At 48.3% G+C, this 22,603-nt stretch overlaps 1 protein-coding gene across 1 annotated transcript in view; it reads right to left on the minus strand.

Moving 5' to 3' along the window:
• Window positions 1-12,888: 12,888 nt before the first annotated feature.
• Window positions 12,889-22,603, minus strand: part of Ramp1 (receptor activity modifying protein 1) — a 48,054-nt gene continuing 38,339 nt past the window's right edge. The window contains exon 3 of the mRNA XM_057762529.1: window positions 12,889-13,490. Within this exon, the coding sequence (XP_057618512.1) occupies window positions 13,235-13,490 (256 nt within the window). The 3' untranslated portion in view covers window positions 12,889-13,234. The remainder of the gene's footprint in view (window positions 13,491-22,603) is intronic.

Raw genomic sequence — 22,603 nt, forward strand, 5'->3', positions numbered from 1 at the left:
AAAGGGGAAAGGGTTTAGTTTCCAAGCGGTTTGTAGAGCTAAGCAGGAAACCTAAAACAGCAAGGTTTCTCAGCTCCCGGAGAATTCACCAGAGAAATTCTCTCTCTCTCTCTCTCTCTCTCTCTCTCTCTCTCTCTCTCTCTCTCTCTCTCTCTCTCTCACACACACACACACACACACATGGCACAAGGACACCATGGACATTGAATTTAAACTTCTCTTCTGGAGCTAGGGTTGCGGCTTATTTGAGACTGCGTGCCTAGCATCCTGGGCTTGATCTGTAGTATCTATGATGCAGGCATGAACAGGCCTATAATACTGGCACTCAGCAGGCAGATGGAAACAGGAAGATCAGAAGTTGAAGACTGAAGTCAGGGTGGGACACTGAGATTCTGTTTAAGCAACAAACAGAAACCAAAAATGAAGAAGATGAAGAAGAGGAGGAAGAGGAAGGAGAAGGAGGAGGAAAAGAGAAGAAGAAGAAGAAGAAGAAGAAGAAGAAGAAGAAGAAGAAGAAGAAGAAGAAGAAGAAGAAGAAGAAGAAGAAGAAGAAGAAGAAGAAGGAAGAAAAGGAAAAAGAGAAAGAAAGAAAACTTCCTTTGACTAATGATATTGTTTGGAAAGGGGTCTGGAGAGATGGCTCAGCAAATTAAGAGCACTTGTTGCTCTTGCTGAGGTCTGGGAGTTCAGTTCTCAGCATCCAAATGGTGACTCACAACCACTGTAACTCCAGTCCCAGGGATTCAATGACCTCTTCTGATCTCCATGGGCACTAAGCACACACACACACAATGCACACACACACACACACACATAATAATAAAAAAGCACGCCTACAGATGAAAATAATACGTCCTTTCTTTAAAAAAAGATGAAAGAAAACTAAAAGAAGACAGAGTGAGAGGAGATGCCTATGACATACATGTAGAAAGAATTTATGTATAGAGCATAGCCCCCACTGTGTCTTAGGAACACCATGAATTAACAGGCGAATTCCCAAAGAAAACCAGCAGCAGATGTTACTGGGCACATCACAAAAGCTTACCATGACATGTGCACCTCCTCACTAGTCACAAGGAAGGAGCAGTTGACACGCTTCTTGCATAACCAGGAGGCCAAAAAGAGTAGCTATGCTAACTACCAATGGTGGTGCAAATTGGGTCTTCAGCTTTGGAAAACAGACGGCTGCTACCAACGCAGGCCAGCAAGTGCTTCCTTGACAGCCCAGCAGTTCCACTCGTGGGCAAGTGCAATGGATTCACAGCTTGGCCTTTAGACTCCCTGTAGACTGTTGTTGTGTATGTTATATGTTGGTTGCATTAATTGTCTGCATTAACAAATGGCTGCACTTGCAGGCTGGAAGCCTCCTGGAGTCTGTCCCCACAACAGAATGGTTGGGTGATGGGGAAAGGCATTCTCAACTTTGTAGGGCTGACAAGCTGCTCTTCACAGTGCAGGGCTGGGTCCTCTTCCAGGGGATCCAGTGTCTTTTTCTGACCTCTCTGGGTAACTACACTCACATGGTACACAGACATGCATGCAAGCAAACACATATATACATGAAATGTCTTTTTATTTTATTTTATTTTTGGTTTTTTGAGACAGGGTTTCTCTGTAGTTTTGGAAGCCTGTTCTGGAATTTTCTCTGTAGACTAGGTTGGCCTCGAACTCACAGAGATTTGCCTGTCTCTACCTCATGAGTGCTGGGATTAAAGGCCGTGCCACCACCGCCCGGCAAGTCTTTTTATTTTAACGAAAGGAAAAGCAGTATAAATCATGAAGGAAATAACTGATAAAGTTGACTTTGCATTTTGTTTAAACTTTTGTATGGCAAAAGAAATCATACCTTAAAAACAAACATACTAAAACCTGCTAAAGACAAGCTACCCAACAGGAGATTTTTTTCTCTTTTTGCATGTCGTTATCTTGTGCACTATACATAAGGTTTAATCCAGAACAGAGGAAGGTCCTTCAAATCCATAAGAAGAAAACAGTTTAGACCTGCTGCTGAAATCACTCCATCTGGCAATGCCTGAATGAGGGAGCCTGCCGCTCCCCACTCCTGGCTGCAGGCATGTTTGTGCCATGCAGACAACACCAAATCCTGTTGTGAATGTGAGGTGCAGTCTGTTCTCTTTGGGCCACACTGCAGTGTGTACTGAGTGCCTGCATGACTGAACCTGGGAAAACTGTCTCCCTAGGTGGTCCTGTTGGAGCTGGCTGCCTGGAGGACCTATCTTCTCAGGCATTCTCTTTTTAAACCAAAACCCTCTAAGTAAGCTAGCACGTTCATACCAGGGTGCTTCGGCGCTTTGATGGGTGGAGTCTTGCTATGAAGGTACTCCTCCAAGCAAGATTTCATCTTTACTGCAGTCGGCTTCCTGACAAAATAAGTAAATGTTTTAAAAAAAAGTTTGATAGGATCTGATAATTTGTTCTTGCCAAAGGCTGCAATTCTTTACAGCTTGATTACAATTGTCTTTGTGGATTTTTATCAGTTTAAAAACTGCCAATATGACATATACAAAATGGCATTCCATTCTTGCTTTAATCTGCATTTCCTGACTGTTTGGACTGGGACTTCACCCCAGCCCCTGGCATCCATATAGCCAAGGAGTCTAGAATGTTTGGTGGAAAGTTCCATTTCAAGCCCCCTCCTTTGGGAGTTACCTCAGTCCAGACTCCATCTCTGAGAAAGCCCGCCAAATAGTGACTCCTCCCCAGAGAGGGTCAAGACAACTCTCACAGGCTGTTTACTCTGCCTCCAGAGAACGAACACATGGTCTTCTGGTCTTCCTTTCCCTCTCTGTGGTCTTCCTGGTTTTCCCCTCCCCATCTCTGCGTTTTCTTGGAGGTCCCCCAGGAGCACTGCCATTCATTAAACCTTATTTTTTTCTAATTCGGTTTGATTTGGTCTGATTTGGATTTATTGTGTTGGCAGAGAGGCTTATCTGGCGATAAAAGCTTTATATTGACTACCTTGTGGGGTGGCTTCGTTTTTGTCGTGGTTTGTTTTCAGAACAGGATCTCTTGTAGTGGAAGTTGGCCTAGTCCTTGCTATGCAGCTGAGGATGAAAGCCATGGACCACTACACCTAGTGTAAAGTGTGGTGCAGGTGATCCTCTTGCTTCATCCTCTTCAACGTTTGTCTGTGTCCACCACTTAGAGCCGAGAGGTGAGGCGTCGCCTTGATCCTGTCAAGCATGTCCACATCCTTCCCTGAGTTTCTCACGCTCCACACACCATTGAGGGCACAGAACAAGATGAAAGTTTCTCACCTCCTTAACAAAACATGAACGGGATAGCTCACAGAATCCTGAGGAAAACAAGACTTCTTAAAAGAGGTACAAACTCAGTTTCGAGAAAGCCGGATTTTGAGCATACGACGTCAACCTGTAAGTGGAGGGCTCTTGTTAAGAGAGGAGGAATTGATTGGTGGTAAGGACCTGCATGAGAATCACTAAGACTTCATATGGTTGTTATCCACAGGCAACAGGGTGGCCACTCTGTAGTCACACATGCATGGTGAGAACAGCAGTGGAGAACACCTTTCCTCACCCAACTGATTTTCCCATTTAAGACCTGATGTGGGAGTCCCCTCTGTGTGCTGTGATTACCATTAATAAATAAAGACACTGCCTTGGCCTGTTGATAGGGCAGAACTTAGGTAGGTGGAGAGGACTGAGCTGAATGATAGGACAAAGAAGAGCAGAATCAGGGGAACGCCATGTATCCGCAATGGAGTTAGACATGTTAAAACTTTGCTGGTAGGCCACGACCTTGTGGTGATGCACAGATAAATGGAGATGGGTTAAATTAAGATGTAGGAGTTAGACAATAAGAAGCTAGAGCTAATGGACCAAGCAGTGATTCAATTAATACAGTTTCTGTGTGATTATTTCGGTTCTGGGCGGTTGGGACGAACAAGCGCCTCCTCCTACAAAGACGGAAAAGAAATCTTGTCCCTTTTAGGCAACCGCCTAGATAGGAGTTCTAGTTGACCTTGGTGACTGGGTGACATGAGCACTTGTAATGAGCCTGGCAGTGTTTACTCAAAGCACAAGGATCCCCTTGACCCACCAGTCTGTTTCTAAACATTTGTTTTAAGGACGGAAATAAGGAAGCACAAATCGGAGCATTATTTATAAATGGTATAAACAAAAAAGGATAGAAGCCTTGCCTTCGGGTTGTCTAAGAACTCTGTGGTCATTTAAAAAACTGATAAAGTTTTTAATAATATATTTTTCAATTGAAACTATTATTTATAGAATAGGAGCCAATTTTTCCTTGTTAATTATCTATTGTCTATGTACTGCTCTGCCCAGATCTTGGAGTTCTTCCCCACCCCCTAAAAAAAACCAGCCAGGAGATCAAATTATGTATGTAAAAGCAAAGAGCCTTTATTCTTACACAAGTTTGCAAACTCGGACTCTCTGTGTGTCTAGCGTGTGGGAGTGATCAGAGAGCTCCCAAGCTCAGTTGCGGTTGGATTTTTATAGTAATAAAGGTAGGGGGTGAGGGATTTTTAAGGCTCAGGACTCTGATTGGCTGACATTTGTCTAGGGGTGTCCTGGTGAAAAGCAATGGGTGTGGGCTGCAGGTGATTCTATCTACAACGTTGGGACATTAGAAATTTCCTTTGGAAGGTCAGTTCCTGGATGGTACCTGGGTGGTCTCAGTTTGTGGTCTTTCTTGGAACCAGGTATTGCCTTAGGGTAAACTACTGAGACTAGGGGTAAACTATTGAGCTTGTCATGGCTGGGTTCTACAGTACCTCAGGGCAGTTAAAGTTTGGATAGTATGCAGCAAAATGAAAGCTAAAAGTTATTCTAGTGCTAGGAACTAAGGCACTGTGTTTAGTTGGTTGTTTGCTTGTTTATCTGTGTCTTGCTCAATTTGCAGAATACTTCCATAGTAAAAGAAGTTTTTGGCCGCACGCCTATAATCCCATGACTCAGAGGCAGAGGCAGGCGGATCTTTGTGTGTTCGAGGCCAGCCTGGTCTACAAGAGGTAGTTCCAGGACAGGCTCTAAAGCTACAGAGAAACCCTGTCTTGAAAAACAAAAACAAAAAAAGTGCATGTGTGTGTATGTGTGTGTGTGTATGTTTAGGAATGTGTGCCACAGCTTGCCTGTGGAGGTCAGAGCACAGTCTCCTACCTTGCTTGAGACAGGGTTTTCTGCTGTGTCAGGCTCAAGCTCGTCCCGTCTCTATTGGGATTACATATGGGCATCACCGTATCCAGCTTTATGTGGGTTTGGGAGATCATATGTAAGGGCCAAAGTTAACCTGTAAGCCCCACTTACCCAAGGACAGATACTTCCTGAAATGCTGGAGGCTACTGTTTATGGAGGATAACAAGCCACATGCGTTCACCCCACTAAATGTACGCTTGCACCTGATTGGATGTAGGAGGAAGTATGCAGACAACATATATATCAGGGAAGAATTATGTTAGGATGTGCACTTGCCCCTCATTGGACCTGATTGGAAATACGGTGACCATGTGGGTTTGGCCCTTTTAAGCCTCTGCAAAATGTGACCCATCGCCATTTTCTGGGAACCCAGGAATGGACCTAGGCAAAGTCCATCATCCTGGCCAGTATTTAATTAAAGCTTGCTTCAATTTTGGCTCAAAATTGTGGAACTGGTCTCTCTCTCAAATCTCAGGTTTAAGGGTGCCCAGAAGCTTGCACAGTGAGTGTTTCACTTACCAAGCCGCCTTCCCAGTCCAAGAAGTTGTTTGAAGTAGAATGTTGTATGACAACAGGAGACAGGATGTCACCCCAGTTAAATGTCTAGCCACAGAGGAATGTATAGCCAAGCTGTGGCCGCTGGCATATTAATTACCATTAACAAATTAAATACATACTTTCTGAGCACCTACTGAACACCATTTTAAGCACTGGTGTCATGTTGACTAACGAAAGTAAAAAAGAAGAAATTTAAAACAAACAAAAGAGAGGTAAAAGGAAGGAAGAGAGTAAGCCAAGGAGCTGAGCTCACCTCCTTAGCGGTCCTGGTGGCTCCTCTGCCCCCAGTGTTCTAGTAGACAGCCAAAGCAGCGGCTCCCGGACCTCTCTGTGCTCCAGGTTTTCCTTCTAGGGCCCTGTCATCCAGCATCCAGGTTGAGCTCCAACGTCCTTGAACAGCCTCTGCAGCCAGGTGCCCACCAAGCGCCCATGGCTGTGGAAACGGTGCTCCAGCCCCGGGGAACAGCTGAGTGACCTAGCCTCTCTCTGATGCCCTAAATCTTTTCCTTGTGCATGACCAGGATTTGAGCACTCGAACACTACAAGGAAAGCCCTCCGGCCCACTACCAGGAGCCTCTGATCTGTTGGAAACAACTGAAGAAATCATTTTTAAAAGAAATTATCAATTGGGCAGTTTGGAAGAAGGAAAGTAGATGCGTGCATTGGTTTGGTGGGTGTCAGGTCCCAAAGAAACTCAGGACAAATGGCTAACTGAGGGGCCTATTAACATATCTAAGCAGATGTTGGCTGCCAGGCTCTCTCAGCATGGCAGTGCCTGCTACAGAGTCCTGGTTCCTCTCGGTGCTTCTCATCCCAGCCTCATACCGGAAACCTCTTCAGGGCCCTGAGCTTCACTTCCCTTCACCCTGTTTCTCTTTCCTATATAACCCAGATATTTTGGTCACATGCTCTCTTGGTTCTTTGTCCTCTCTTGGTCTCTTGTTTCTTGGTTCCTTTCTTGGTCTGCTTGCCCTGTCTCCTTTTCTCTCGTTTCTCTTCCTCTCTTGGTCATGCGTATCCACCCCACCATCACCCCACCCTCTCCTCTCATAGCTGGGTTCAGTCTGGACTCTTCCAGATGCCTCTGGTTGTTCTCTCCCTCATATCTACCTACAATAGAACCCTTGTCCTCAACCATACCTAGGAGCGGTCATGTCCTTGTTTTTATTCAGTGGGCAGTCTTGGGAAAGGAGCAGGGCTGGGGACAATGACAGCAAGGCATCTTAGGGGCATGATGATGGGCTTGGGACTGGACTGGGATATACCAACTGGTTCACTCTGGCTGGGAATCCGGCCATTCAGTATTCCCGGGGCTCAGGAAATAGAGGCAGAAGGCATCACCCGTAAGTATAAGTGAGGCTTCTAAACATATATGATGTTTGCAGAGGTGACCCCAGGACAGGAAAGCTTGGACAGGAAAAGACTGTCATCCTGCAGAGGGAGTCCCATTTGAACTTTTGGTACCTGGTCGACTCAGCTAGCTGGACAGTGATGGTGTAAGCCTTTATTTAATCCCAGCACTGGGGAGGCAGAGGCAGCAGCAGGATCTCTGAGTTTGAGATCAGCTCACAGAGTGAGTTCTAGAGCAGCCAGGATTATACAGATAGAAGCCTTGTTTGCGGGGAGAGGTGTGCAGAGACAAACACAAGAGAAAACACTCAGCTGTGACTCCTAGAGACACCCCAGCTGGGGCAGCCAGACTCCCCACCTTCGCCCCCTGCCAAGCCCGTATCTGGTTGTTTTCCACACTTCTGTAGGAAGGGGGCAACACAGGTTCATGAGCAAATGGGGCCTCAGGCCTCTGTTGTCATGCTCAAAGACACCCGAGAACACGCGGCAACCCTCTGTGCCCCGGCCATCCTCTGAATGAGGAAGACAGGGACAGAGGTAAGTGAGGTGGCAACCTTTCCTGGAGACTCCGTACCAGGGTTTGCTCCCAGCCTGACCCACAGGCGCTCTTTTCCTACGGTAATGGGCCCTCAGTTCTCCTCCGCATTCCTGAACATTCTCCACCCCCGACCCCGGTTTCCCAACAGCTGACCCAGTTATGTCAAGAAAACACAAAAGTTTTATTTTCTTTTTTTCCTCCTTGTTTTTCAAGACAGAATTTCTCAGTGTAGCCCTGGCTGTCTTGGAACTCACTCTGTAGACCAGGCTGGCCTCGAACTCACAGAGATCCACCTGCCTATGCCTTTTGAGTGCTGGGATTACAGGCGTGCACCGCCACTGCCTTGTAAATTTTCTCTTTTGTTCTTCCCTCTGCCCTCATCTTGTTATTTCTTATTTAGGTGGTGAGGAGAAACATTATCTGCTCAGGAACAAGAAACATTATCTGGTTGGGAACATGTCGTCAGGAGAGAAGCCCTGCCTTTTTTTTTTTTTTTTTTCAATGAGACAGAATGAAAGCCAGGAACATGGGCTCTGGAATTTTCCAGGGAGTCTCCCCCGAGACCCTTCCCACCACCCGCCTTCCTAATTGAGCCTGGCGTTTCCCGACAAAAATGTGTACTGCTGGGCTCTGATGAGAAGCAGGTTTCTGTTCCCTCTTGCAGTGTCTCTGGAGCACTTCTGGCAGGAGTTGTTTTCCACTAGCTCTCATGGAGATTTGCAACACGGGCCCGTGACAGATTCAGACCCATAACATAACTGGCTGCCGTTGGCCAATTTGCAGTAGAGGAGACAGGGTTTTTGTCATGGATAAGTTGTCCCCCTCCAACATACATCCAAATTCCTATGCTGAGATCCTAAGCCCCGGGACCTCAGGTCACTATTTTAAGAGAGGGTTCTTTAAAGAGGTGATTATGGGCGGATGAGGTCAGTGGGTGGGCCCTGTATCAGTGACTGGAATCTGCAAGCCTCCAGGAGGAGCCAAGCATGCTGACACCTTGATGTCAGGTTTCCAGCCTGGAGAACTGAGAGAAAGCAAGTCCCTCCTCCACTCCCAGCAGGGACCTGTGGGGTCCATGCAGCCGGGATGGACGGGATGGACGGTTGCAGGTCTGTGTGATGCAGAAGGGAAGAACAAGGAAAGTCCTCCAAGGTGCTAGTTCCTGTTGTTACCACCAATACGTGTTTTCTTATCCACTCACCTGCTAGCCTCTGTGTAACAGAAAAGGACATGCAGAGAGGTAGAAAGGTACCCCCAGGGGGGAGTCAACACATGCAGTAGTCAGGTCACAGATCCCTGTATAAAGGTGAGTCCCATGGCCAAAGGGATATGGTGGGGCTTGTCAAGGGCTCTCTTTGCAAACACTGAATTGTCTAAGGCCCACAGTCATTCCTTGATACATAGGAAACGGAAGGGCAGAGAGCCGCTGGCTTGCCTCCACCCTGGAGGAACTAGCATCTGATTTGATTGACTTGCCTCTCCCTTGGTGGAGTTGGCTTCTGGTTTGATCCAGATAGTCTGCTATCATCACCTGCACATGGCAACTTTGCCTTTGTGTATGGGGGTGGGGCACATAGCTATTATGCACATGGGAGTCTCGTTGGTCTGGGTTGGCTCGCTGGTCAGTAGCCCCAAGAGAGTCACCTGTCTCTGCCTTCTCAGCCCTCGGGGTTATCAGTGGGTACTATTTGTTTCTGTTTGCTATTATGGGTTCTGGGGATTGAGCTGAGGTCTCATGCTTGCATGGCATTTGACCAACTGAACTATATCTCCTGTCCCCTTTTGTTAATGTGGGACTCCTTAAAAGAAGATGCCAGAATTTCTCTGTGCCTTGGATGGGATGAGTCTGTGCAGGGTGCAGACACTATCATGGCAGCCTGTCCTGGGCATGGGTGCAGACGCTATCATGGCGGCCTGTGCTGGGCATGGGTGCAGACGCTGTCATGGCGGCCTGTGCTGGGCATGGGTGCAGACGCTGTCATGGCGGCCTGTGCTTGTCATGAACAATAGTTGCCACTTGCCCTTGCCCTCTAGGCATTCCTGCCCACCTTCTGCACCAACACCAAGGTGACCAGAAAACAAGTTTCCCCAGCTTTTTGCCAGTGTGTTGGAGAAAGTCCTGCAAGGTTTGTGGCTAGACAGGAAGTTTGCCTAGGGTGGGTTCCAGAAGAGGGATCATTTTGCAAGCTTCCTCTCTCAGGGAACTTCTATCTCTAACATGCGTAGAAAGGCAAAGTTGGCCGCCCCATAGCCTGTCTTGGCTTAGTCCTGTAAGGAGTTTGCTCTTCTGAATAGTCTTGAAAAGTGCTCCTCTATGCTCCATTGTAGTGATATTTTATTTGTATTTTAATAAATAAAGCTTGCCTTAAGTTCAGGGAGTAAAACAGCTGCACTGATCAGCCTTACAGACCAGACAGTGGTGACACACACCTTTAATCCCAGTAGCCACACTAGTTTGCCATAGAAACCGGGTGGTGGTGGTGCATGCCTTTAGTCCCAGCACTAGAGAGGAATATAAAATGGGAGGAGACAGCTCTCAGACACAGTTTCTTTTTGAGGTTTCTGGAGGCAGGATCACCATCTTAGACTGAGATAGTGGTAAGAGCCAGTGGGGTTGAACCCCAATTTCTGTCTCTGGGTTTTTATTAATCGTGCTTCACACCACGGCGGTAAACCACGGAGAAAAAGCATCTTCAGGATGGAGAGATGACTCAGTTAAATGCTTACTGCTCTAGCCAAGAACCCATTTAGTTCTGTTCCCAGCACCCACACAGCAGCTTGCAACCACCTGTAACCTCCAGGGATTCTGACACCTACTTCTGACCTTTAATGGCGGCAGGCATGCACTTGGTGCACACAGATATGTGCAGGAAAAATGCTTATACATGTATAAATATAAATTTTGAAATCTTTTTAAAAACGTGTTTCACGGCCTCCCTGCGCTCAGCTGCCAGTTTTTCCTCAGGCATCACTCTTCCTGCCTGGCCCTAAGGAGGGGACTCCTCTGACTGGCTACTGGGTCTTTCAGGAGATCAAACACCATCATTGGGGAAAGGCAGATGCCTCATATACTCCAAATCATCTCCCCCCCGTGGCTACCAGAGGTGAGTGAGTTGCTCAAGGACCCACAGCTAGAACAGCCAGTTCGGGTTGGACTAGATCACCCTTCACCAGGAAATGACATCCAGCAACTTAGATGGTAGTAGCCGCGTAGGGACCTGAGTGTGTTGTACTGTCTTCTGGGAGGCCTCTGACATGACTCCTCCCCCCCCCCCAGCGCAATGTGGCCTGGGGCAGGGACCGGGTGTATAAACAAACATAGCATAGAGGTCACCTTGATTTCCTGTTTTAAAATCTGCCCTTTCCAATGAACTTCGTGTTCTGTGAAACACACCAGCATGTATGTCATTTAAGGAAACCGAGTTGTCTGCTGTCATCTGGAGTTAATCTGATGGAGCGGTCCTTCTGTCAGGCCGCTGAGGGTGTCTCCTCTCTTCCGCTTGTACTCCCCATGGGTCATTTTGCACATGTTTAATTACGTACTTGGGATGAGTTCCTAGAAGAGAAATCACTGAGAACACTCAAGACTCCTGGACCGTACTCCCAACTTGTCTTCGGGAGGACACCACTAGTGCTCTTTTTGTGACAAATGGATCAAGATCCACTCCCAGTGGACCAGGCTTCCCTAGAAGGCCGATATGCGAGGGGTCTTGGACTCACGGCTTCCCGGCCTGTCTCCTGCCTAGTTGAGCACATTCGGATGGATGGCCATGCTTTGAAGATGACCTCAACCTCCAGCCTTCTTGGTTTACCGGAAACCCTGTGAGCTCGTTAATATGAGCAGCTCAGGGAACAAACACTGGGTCAGCTCCGTTTTCCGAGCCGCGCTCCCCAGTTCTCTCGCTGCTTTTGGAGTCTGTGCCTTATGATAGTCTTATTTTTTACCCTCCTTGTGGATTTCCTTGTCAAAGCCCTGGGAGGCAGGCTAGTCTCCATTTCAGGCAAATGAGTTCCGTCTCATCTTCCTTTGCCTCTCCTTGTCTTCCTTCTTCCCCTTTCTGCTCCGAAATTAAAAAAAAAAAAAAGGGTGTCCTTATATGGCCCAAGCTGCCCCCAAACTCACAGCAATCTTTGTACCTCAGTCCCTAAAAGAGCCAGTGACTGGCTGTTTTGCTTTTCTGACCTTCAGGTTGAACCCAAACTTCTATCTCTGGGTTTTTATCAATCGTGTTACACACCATGGAGGTGAAGCACAAAGAAAAGCATCTCCAGGCTGGAGAGATGGCTCAGTTAAACACTTTCTGCTCTAGCAGAGCCCAAGACCCCTTGCAAATTGATTGCAGGCATGCACCGCTATAGCTCAATCTTATTTTTTCAAATAAATACTGTCACTACTGTCCGTGGCCTCCCAGGGACCAAAGGGGCAGTGCCAAGTACAGGAAGAAGTCATATCCCTGGCACCTCTTGGCCTTCACTTACCCTGTGTATTGGGGTTTTCTTAGGGAAGAGGGTATTGTTAAGTTGGGAGCATAGCCCCCAGGCCTGGAGTTGTATTGGTCTGGACTCCAAATCCCAGCATGCCACTCCCACAGGGTATTTAAGCGAGCTCCCAGAGGAGAAATGTCTGGTCTCTTTCCTCTCCCTGGTTGCCTTAGCGGCTTCCCGGTTCCCCCCTCAGGGCCACCCAAGAGCACAGGAATCCCATTAAACCTGGATATTTCTTAATTTGGCTTGTTGTGTTTTGGCTTGATTGGGATTTTTGCGTAGGCAGAGAGCTTGCGTTAGGAAAAATTCCTAACAAGTATGAGGAAAGGGCCCTTGGTTCTGGCTTGTAGTAGGTGTTCTTGATAATCGTGAATGTGTGATTGTTTCCAAGGACTGAAAGCAGGGACTGTGCCAGGCAGTGGTGGCGCACATGTTTAATCCCAGCACTTGGGAGGCAGAAGCCGGCGGATCTCTATGAGTTTGAGGCCAGCCTGGTCTTCAGAGCGAGAGTTCCAGGATGACTAGAACACAGAGAAACCCTGTCTTCGAGGGAAAAAAAAGGAAAAACAGAAAGCAGGGACTGTGTAGTGAGGATAAAGACATCAGAATCGCTTGGGAACCCCTGAGCACACACAGGGGACCTTTGAGTATCATCTGGTCAGAGGCCCCGAGATAAACCCCCATCAGCCAAAGACAGATCTTCAGAGGTGGCTTCATTTTTTTCTCCCACTCTTTGCCTCTCTGTATAGGTGGTGGTTTCTGCCCAAAATTTAGAACACGTCCCAAAGTTTAGGAATACTCTTTTAATCACAAACTATGCATCCACAATCACATCTATGCCATCTTGCTTGGAGGTCAGAAAGTCCGCCACAGTGATGAGTATACCAGAGATTTGGCACTTAGAACTCTTTCAGAGGTAAGGAGAAGCATGCCCCCCCGCTCCCTTGCTAGGGGCCCCCAGTTAGAGCATGTTTAGCTTAATGCAGAGCCGCTTGAAAGTCCTGTGCTAACTAGGTTAGAGCAGGATGCACTGTGGGGCCTGCCTCGCTACCAGCCCCTGATGCTGTTGCTGGGCCCATGATGCCCAACTCCCCATCGCCGGGGATACCTACACGATGCCCTCTGTGTGTTTGCTCCTCCAGACCACCAGAGCAGTCATGAGCAGCGTGGCTGTGATGGGGAGCATGAGGAAGGGGCAGAGGACGCTGTTGGGGGGGTCCTGAAGTGCTCTGCCGGAGACAGGGCATTGGCTGAAGTAGAGATGGTGGATCATGATGAAGAATTTGTCCACTTCCGGGTTAGGCCAGAAACAGCCAATTTTGTGTGCCGCATACTTGGTGCAGTAAGTGAGCTCCCAATAGCTCCTGTGGGTGAAAAAAAGAGGCTGTCAGGGACCCGGCCAGTGGCAAAGTAGTCCTTCCCCTCCTCCCAGAGCCCTGGGTCCAGCAGGTAAAAACTCTAGATAGTTCCTGGCCAGGCCCAGGTGCGTTTTCCAGGAGGCTCTTAGCCCAGCGATTAGAGGGTGAGGTCCCAAGTGCCTGCTATAACCTTAGGCCAAGAGACTGAGGAACTGACAGGCCTCCTGCCCATTCTTGCTCCTGTTGTCAGCCCATCAAATGTCCCCACTGAACTGATTCAATGACAGTGGGCCATCAGTAGGGAAGAAGGGGGTGTGGATAAGGATCTGAAGGAGAACTTCCCGCTTAGGCAAAGTCCTCTGACTTTTTTCATGTTTGTTTGTTTGTTTGTTTGCTGTTGTTGTTGTTGTGTGTGTGTGAGAGAGGGGGGGGCATGTGTATGTGGTGCATGGATGCCAGAGGATGACAATGTGGTTGCTGGGGTTTGAAGGAGGCCATGGGGATTTACTTCTGCCAGAGATCCTGAAGCCCCAAAGCCCACAATAAGCCAGCTCATTCTAAGCCCTTCTGGGTGTCTTAGGACGCCTTGTCACCCTGGTAGAGGGAGGCAAGGCTCCCTTGGAAGAGTCAGCGAAGGCTGGTTCTGAACAGCTCGCGGTCATGGACTCTTATTAAATGAAGCAGAAAGAATCATTCCCAAGTGAATCCTGCCCTTGGCGCTCTCCCGAGTCACCTTCCAGGCTAGAACGTGGGGATCAAATATTTTCTTGAAGTGAAGGAAAAAGGAATGGGCTCCATCTGCCTCCCCAACTCACCCCCCCCCTTTTGGTTAGATGTCCTAAGAAGAAAGGTCTTTATGAGGGCCTGGGGTCAGTGGCTGTCTTAAGGAACTAATGGCCTTATTGGCTCTTTGTAAACATGCCACGGCAATGGCTGCAGTTGCCATCATCCCCTGGGTGCTCATGTGTGCCATACATGGGGCCGGCAGTTTCCGCGGGTGGCCTCATTTGCTCTGGGTTATTCTGAGACTCAAGACCTTGCAGAAGAGGAACTGGAGCTGTATAGGAGGATAAGGACTTGAGTGTTGGAGGGTAAGGGCGTGAGTGCTACAGGCTGACCAAAGGGTCGCTGCCTCTCCACTGTCGCCATCGGGCTACAGGGTCTAGATATGGCTGAGTGCTGGACTTCCCTTGTCCGGGTCTAACTCACTTGCTGCGGGGTTTGGAAGCCACACTGGTTTACAAGCCACACGGCTGGTATCGGTTCTTAATAAGATCTAGCCCTGTGGGTGTTCCCTAATTCCTCTCAGGGGAGCAAGCTCCCTCTGCTTCTGTGCCTCCACAGTGCAGGTGCAGTGACTGGCAGGCAGTCATTAAATCTCAGACGTGCATATTTAGGGAAACGGCGCAGAGCAAGCAGGCCCGGGAACTACCCGCAACATGGGCACATGTGGCTGAGCATGCAACCTGAGGCCAGAGGCAGGAATGAGTCTCGTGTGAGTCTACATGGTGCCCCTACATACAGTTGCCTTTCATGGGGCACACAAGCCTGGGGAGACCTGAGGCGCCAACATGGATGAGACACGTTTCTACAAACGTGCACAAACTTGAAATGGCATCACTAGACTGGGAATCAGGGGACTGGATCACTGGCAGAGAAGGACCTCAGCCACTCTCAACATGACGGTGGAAACGAAAATAAGGAGGGCTGGAGCTGGGGAGGTGGCTCAGTAGGTAAAGTCCTGCTGTGAAAGCATGAAGGCATGGGTTCGGAACCCGGGTACCCATGTAAAAGCAGCAGTATGTGCCTGTAAAGCTAGCACTGCTGGTGTGGGGGAGGGGCAGACAGGCAGCTCCCTGGGGGCCCAGTGGGCCAGCTGGTGTAGCTGACACTGGAATCTCCAGGTTCAGTGAGAGATCTTGTCTCAAAAAAATGAAGTGGAAAAAGAGGAAAGCACTTGGTATTGACCTTTTGCCTCCACGTGTGCATACAGGCAAGTATACTGTACCTACATGTGTGCACATGCATATACCAAACACAGAAACACACACACCACACACACACACACACACACACACACACACACTGTTGCCAGTTAGGGTGTGCAAGTGTCACAGTTCTCACTGAACAACTACAAAACCTCACGCTTGCTGGGATCGGCCAGAGCTGGGCTGTAGATCTCCAAGTCACCTGAGTTTCATGAATGAGCCCAGAACTGTGGCCAAGTGGAGGAAGAAAGACTACCCAGAGAAACTGGGGGCCTTGCTCCATGTAGCAAGCTGACAGCGGCACCCAAGCTGGAGCCTGGCACTCTGGCATGATTGCCGCCTTGCCAGTTTCCCATGAGAAAGACTCCATGGGATGCCGGTGATAAGGATGGGAGGGCGGGGATCAGGCGCAGGACAGCAAACATTTTCCACATCCTCCTGGGGCAGCAGCAGCCATTGCCCTCCTGTTGTGGGCCTAGCACCCTGCAGGATGTCCAGCAGAGGTTTTCTCTACAATGGAGGTGGTCAGGAGGCTCTGTAGAGCCTTCAACCCCACTTCATCTCCTGGCCCCAGACCACCAGGCAGAGCACCGCTGTTGTAGAGGCTGTGGCTGAGGGCACAGGCTCATCCAAAACATGGCTGACGATGACAGAGGCCTCTCCCATTCCCTGGTGACTCTGACAGCAGGAATCTGTTCTGTGGACAGCTGGGGAGCTTCACAGGGTGACACAGGCAGCCAGGTGTTGTGTAGCAATTTCCTCTAAAGCTAGAAGCTCATTGAGACACAGGAAGTTCAGGGTGGGAGAGATGATGGGTCAGTAGTGATAGCTTAGCAGTTAATAGCACCTGTTGCTCTTACGGGGGACCCAGGTTCGCTTCTCAACCCCCACGTGGTGGCTCACAACCGTTTGGAACCCTAGTTCTAGCGGATCTGGTGTCCTCTTCTGACCTCCATGGGTACCGCATGCACATGGTACATTGACATACATGAAGGCAAAACACCCATACGTATAAAATAAATACAATCTTAAAAACGAATGCAAAAAAAGTTTTCTGGAGGCAGGTGGATCTCTGTGAGTTCAAGGCCAAGTTGGTAACCAAGGCAAGTTTTAAAGCCAGCCAGGGACAACCATAAAGCAAGACCCTGTCTCAAAAAAAAAAAAAAAAAAAAAAAAAAAAAAAAAAAAAAAAGGGAAGGGAAGGGAACACAGGAATTAGGTCTCTCTTTCCCCAAGCTTATATAAGCTATAATGCCTGCTGAGGAGACTTGACCAGGCTCAGATCAGCCGAACTCCCTAGAAGACACTCTCTGAGCTGTGGAGCTGCTTCTGCGTCACGCAGAGACCTCCAAGGCTCTAGTCTTCATAAGCCATCACCTCTGCTGAGGTGGGCTCTTGGTAACGCGGCTGCCTTTGAGTCATCCCCGCTCCTGAAGTAGCCTTTCCCCTGCAGTCTCCTATGTAGCCGTATAAACTTTTACCCTCACCAAGTTGGACTTCGGAGCTAGCCTTACTTACTTTGATCTGTGGTTGGCTTCCCATCTGGGGTGAGTAGATGCTTGTATAGTATCTCCTAAGGAATGGTGTTACGGGACAATGTTGTATGGTATCTCCTAAGGAATACCGTCATGGGACAATAGGGAACAATTGGAGGCTGAGGACCATGCTGGGGACTGTCCTTCAGTGCCTGAATCCTTCCCTGAACACAGCCATGACAGCCCATCTGCTGGGGGATCTAAAGCCTATGGGGCACCCAAGGTGACCACAGCAAGAAATCCTTGACCTAGCTCAACTCTTGACAGAAAGACAGGAATGCCACCTAGCAGACTGCCAGAGGGGGCTTGCCTCTTTCCATATACAAATTCTTTTTACCTTAGCTTCTACCACACATGAACGAACTCTCAGTAGTCAACTGAAAACTGTAAAGCCTTTTGCGTTTAATAGCAAGAACAGAAGGATAGATGACCTAGACTGATGATCAGAAGGTGCTGTGGTATAGTGCTATTTGGAGCTGGTTCTAATCTGGGAAGTGGGTGAGACCTTGTGGGATCTCCTCAGGTCAGGGATTAGGACGGTCTCACGAGAGGGTGGCTGCAAGAGCCGGAGCCTGGACCACCAGCCTTCTGACTTTCTGTCTGGCAACGGCTGCACTTGCTTCTGAACCCTACCATTGCTGTTTGCTACAGGGCCCTTGCCAGAGCCTCCAAAGCTATGAGCTAACTAGCCTACCTCAGAGTTTCATCACAGAAAGGCAAAGTAAGCGGTTTACAATGGCCAGGACAATAAGGGGTCTAGCAAGAAAGGAAGGGATTCTATATAAACCAATTCGGGACTCCTGCAGAGCCGGAAACCTAGAAAGTCTAAAGGTTCTAGGTGTGGTGCGTAGGCTCGTCAATCCAGCACTTGGGAGGCAGAGGAAGGAGAATTGTGAACCCCAGGCCAGCCTAGAATAAATACATAGTGAAATCCTGTCTCAAAATGAGGTCGAGGGAGAAACAGGAAGAAGAAGGGGAGGAGGAGGAAGCAACCATGGCAAGGAAGGTTGCTGGGATTAGAACGCGTCAAAGATTATACTTCTGAACACTTGCTGCTCTTTCAGAGGACTGGGATTGGATTTCCAGCACCACGCGCCAGTTTACAATCATCATTTACTCGACGCCAGCCATACATATGCTGTACATTCATGCACGCAGGCAAAACAGTCATGCGTAAGATACAATGAGTTAAACTAATTTTTAAAAACCATTTTTTTGCTGCTCAGCCTCAGACAATGTGGCTGGAGGAGGATTTGGTGAGATGGAGGACAGGAGGGGAGAAAATACACAAACTGAAATGCAAAGAGGAAAAAGAAGGGAGGGCATTGCAGAGGGAGGCAAGAGCTGTGGGCACTTCATACCGCCGTGTGTGATGTCAGCTGCAGCTTGCCAGTCAGTCCTAGAGGCGGGAGGGGAATGCACAGAGGAGAGAATTGTTAAGATAATAACTGGAGGACTGTCCCAAATGAATGAGAGACGTTCAAAAAAAAAAAAAAAAAAAAAAAAAAAAAACAAAAACTCAAAGCCAGAGAGTCCCAAGCTGGACTCAAAACAAAGCAGCAACCTGTAGGCAAAGTTTTTCCTTGGGACCAGGATCAGCTCTGTTCCACCAGCCACTTCCCAAATAACCACTCAGAGACTTAATGTTAATTATAAATGCTTGGCCAATAGCTTAGGCTTGTCACCAGCTAGCTCTTACAACTTAAATTAACCCATTTCTATTAATCTATGTGTTGCCCCAAGGCTTGTTTAACTCATCTATGAACTTCCCATGTAGTTCTTCCTTCCCTGGTTTGAGACTCTTCAGACTCTGCCCTTCTTCTTCCCAGCATTCTCTCTGCACCAAAAATCCTGCCTAGCCATTGGCTAATCAGCTTTTTATTAATAATGAGAGCAACACATTTTCACAATGTACAAAAGGATTGTTCCACAGCAACAACCAACAAATACACAGAGACTATCAAACACACATCAAAGCCTGAATGCCTGAAAAAAGAGTCTCAGGCATTAATACACACAGAGGACTAGCAATGCCTATAGTAATGAACGCTGACTTCCCTCCAGGGACAGGCAAGTCAGAGACCCCCTGTGCTGAGTAAATCACACTGCTGACAGTCCAGAAGCCAACAAATACATCCTTCAAATATCGGGATAAAAGAAGGATTTATTTTTTAAACAACAAAAGCAGCCAACAGAGTTGGCAGACCTGTGTGTACCTCAAGGAAGGTTAAAGAAAATTCTTTGGTCAAAAGATAAACCAAGGGAGAAGATGGATCCATACAAAAAAGTGAAAAGCCTAAAATTGGTGGCAAAAAATAAATAAATAAAAAATAGATTTTCTTACTTGAATCTAGAAAGTGTCTAAATGGAGCAAAAGTCATAAATCAACCCTAAGGAGTGCCTTTGGGCATCTAAAAGGCTTTGTTGGCCAAAGTGGGGGCTTTGCCAAATTCTGGTTTGTCATGTGGCCTGTAAATCGCTAGGCCAGTGTGTGCTCCCCCAGGTGCCTTGCCTCTGTCTTACGACCCACCCTGCCCAGGGCATCTCCCAGCTCACATCAGAGGCCACAAGAATAAGAGATGGGGAAAGAGGGAGTGGCCTATCCCTAAGACAACTGGCCCTGGGTTATGTGGTCTTCCCAAGCAAGTGAAAGACTCATGGTTCAGAGAACAGGAGTGGGAAAAGCTGTAGGAAGTTAAGGACAGCCCAGATCTCATCGTGAAAGATTCACACACACACAAGCAAGTATTAAATATGTCCTGTTTAAAGTCAAAGGCCATATTTGGAGCTGACATTGGTCAACTGGGCATTAGTGGCGTAGACTGTCCTTGTTCACCTAGACATAGTTTTGGTGACAAATCTCCCAGAACAAGGTCCTCTGTAGCCTGGAGATGTCCCTGGCAGGAGGTGCCTTCTCTTCCTCAGCTGACCAGAACAGTTAGGAGTCCCTGTTTCTGGAAGCCGAGTTACCACAGACTATACACCAAGGCTTCATGAGGCTGAGCGTGTGGCCCTGCTATTCTGGGACCTGGACTCTCTCCCTGATACCTTAGCCTTCTAGATTGAAGCCACCTATGTCTAAAAATATCTGTGATGTGGGGATGGCTGCCCGCTGCATCTCATTTGTTTATGCAGAAGTGACAGGTGAGGCTTTCAGTAACTATTGTGCGTGTTCTATCAGCGAGACGAGATAAAAGAATTCCCCTTGGAGGGCAGACGTGCCTCTGCTGAAAAAACACAGAGATAGCTAGAGGACTCAAAATAGTCACGAAGCGTGCTCTGGCTCTAACTCCCTAATTTTCAGTTCTCATGTAACCGAATAATTATCCTTTTTTGGCTAGGACTCGCTATTCTGGGCCCCTAAGCAAACTTTGCTTGGAATGTTCCTGAGCAAGACAGTGGGAGTTTTCCAAACCTCTGGGTCTCAAGCCATGATTTTGGGTCCTGTGGTTCATGACTTCCGACTCGCTGACCAGAGATACACACAGAGAGTCTGCTCGTCTGGGGACATCTTAACATTGCAGTTGTTCCCCTTCTGACCCCAACTGCCCTTAACAGCAAGTATCTGAGCCTGTGTCCTCCCACCTACAACCCGGGTTTGCATGCCAGCTTCACCCCTTAGCAACCCTAAAGACTTCATCTTCCATGTTCATGCGCTGATAGCCTCACCTTAAAATGAAGAACAGCCCCCTGCCCCGGTGACTGGACAGATCCAGTAACATGAGGTAAAGGGCCTGAGAGAATGGGTCCCCCATAGCCACAGGTTTTCTCTTTGCTTTTTCCTTGGCAACTACTAGAGGTTAAGGGCTCACGGTGTCTGCTTCGTGTCCTATAAACTCGACAAAGCTGCGCGACACAGAGTCTCTAACTCCTCAGAAACTCCAAGGAGAAACCCTTGGGACTTGGTTCCCGGTCTTGGCACCAGCCTTTGCTGCTCTCCCCCAGGACAGTCACAGCCTGGAGGCTTTGGCAGCTTCTGACATTGTTGGGGCAGTGTGCTACGCTTCCCACCCCCAGCTGACCCACTTGGGGCTAGCCTCAAGAGCCTGGCAAGATGCCAGCTGTCATGGGTTGAGGGGGTGGGAGTCTGCAAACACGCAGGCAGGGAGTCCCATGGCTGGCTGGCTACATATTTCTTCTCTAAGTAGAAACGATTAATAAGCATTGTAGAAGTACTCAACCTCACTTAAGCAGAAACAAAGGAACCCAAGTGTGGAGGGACACTTGTAATTCCAACACTCAAGAGACCAGGAAAGAGGAATCACAAATTTAAAGCCACCCGACACTACATAGAAATAGCTTACCTTAAAATCATGTCATAAAGCATGGGTTCCATCTCAAGCACTGCATACACTGATCCTCGCAGTGCCTGCCTGTAATCCAGAGCTTGGGAAGCACAGGCAGGAAGATCAGGAGTTCAAGGTCACCCTTGGGTACGTAGTGAGTTTGAGGCTAGTGTGGACTACATGAGAATCTATCTCAAAATAAATCAGAATGTACGAGATGTGGAAAAAGGCAATAAGAGCTGGTGTGCAACTGAGGTCAGGATCATGAGAAGCAGAAACCGGCACACTGTAAAGGCGCTTGGAGGGGCCCTGAGTATGAAGACAACCTTCCAGGAGGAATTCTAGGGTGCTATGGGTACAACTTTACATGAAGATGCTGAACAAAGGAAGTGGATTGGTCCTCATGTCAGCCCTAAAGTCTGCGGTCCTGGTAGAGTGTCCCTGCAGGAGAGCCACCTTCTAGGGTTCCTCCTAACGAAGAGGCAGTAGGTTATGGTTGTCTGCAGTTAGTATGCATTATTTTCATGGTTCCCCAGAAGTTTATTTTAGGAGGGAACTGCATCCGAGGCCACTGCATTTCTAGCCAGTGCCTCATTTCTGGGACAGCAGGAGGTGGGCGGTGGCATACCACATGGGACAGCCTCCTTCCTGCTTCCCCGAAACAGGAGGACTCAGTGGCCTCGGATGGGGCAGGGGAGGGCACTGTAGGTAAGGGATGAACTGTGGAGGCCCCCTCTCCATAGAACTCCTTCTTTCTTCTCTGTCCTTTCCCTAGACACCCTCAAACAGGAGTTCCTTCCCAGTGCCCTTGCCTTAAGACAACTATGACCCTCACTTTCAACTGGTCTCTAATCCACTTTAGACCTCTCAGCTCTGCTTTCCTCACTTTTGTGACCGAGCCAGGAAAATTCTACTCTTACTTAACCTGTTCAGAACAATCACCTTACAAGCAGAGGAGAACAAAAGCAGAGGGGCCAGGCAGGTAGGAAAGCAGGCGTAAGGGCTGCTGCAGGGCAGGGCAGAACAGACCCAGGCAAAGGGGCATTTATAGCACCAGGGCCTGCAAATGCCAGTGCATGCACGTGTGTGTGTGTGTGTGTTGGGAGTTGGAGGCTAGGGTCCTGACAGACATATGTACACCTTTCCATCTTCACAGAAGAGGGGCCTTAGCATGCCTCCACAGTTTAGCTCAAAAGTAGTGCGAAATAAATACAAAATCATCAACAATCTTGTCAGAAGCTCCCAGATCCATATTAGGCAGCAGAGAAAAAGTCAACAAATTCCCAAAGTAAAAGTCATAGGACAATATT

This window comes from Chionomys nivalis, chromosome 2 (assembly GCF_950005125.1).
Source record: "Chionomys nivalis chromosome 2, mChiNiv1.1, whole genome shotgun sequence".
In the NCBI taxonomy this organism is placed as follows: Eukaryota; Metazoa; Chordata; class Mammalia; order Rodentia; family Cricetidae; genus Chionomys; species Chionomys nivalis.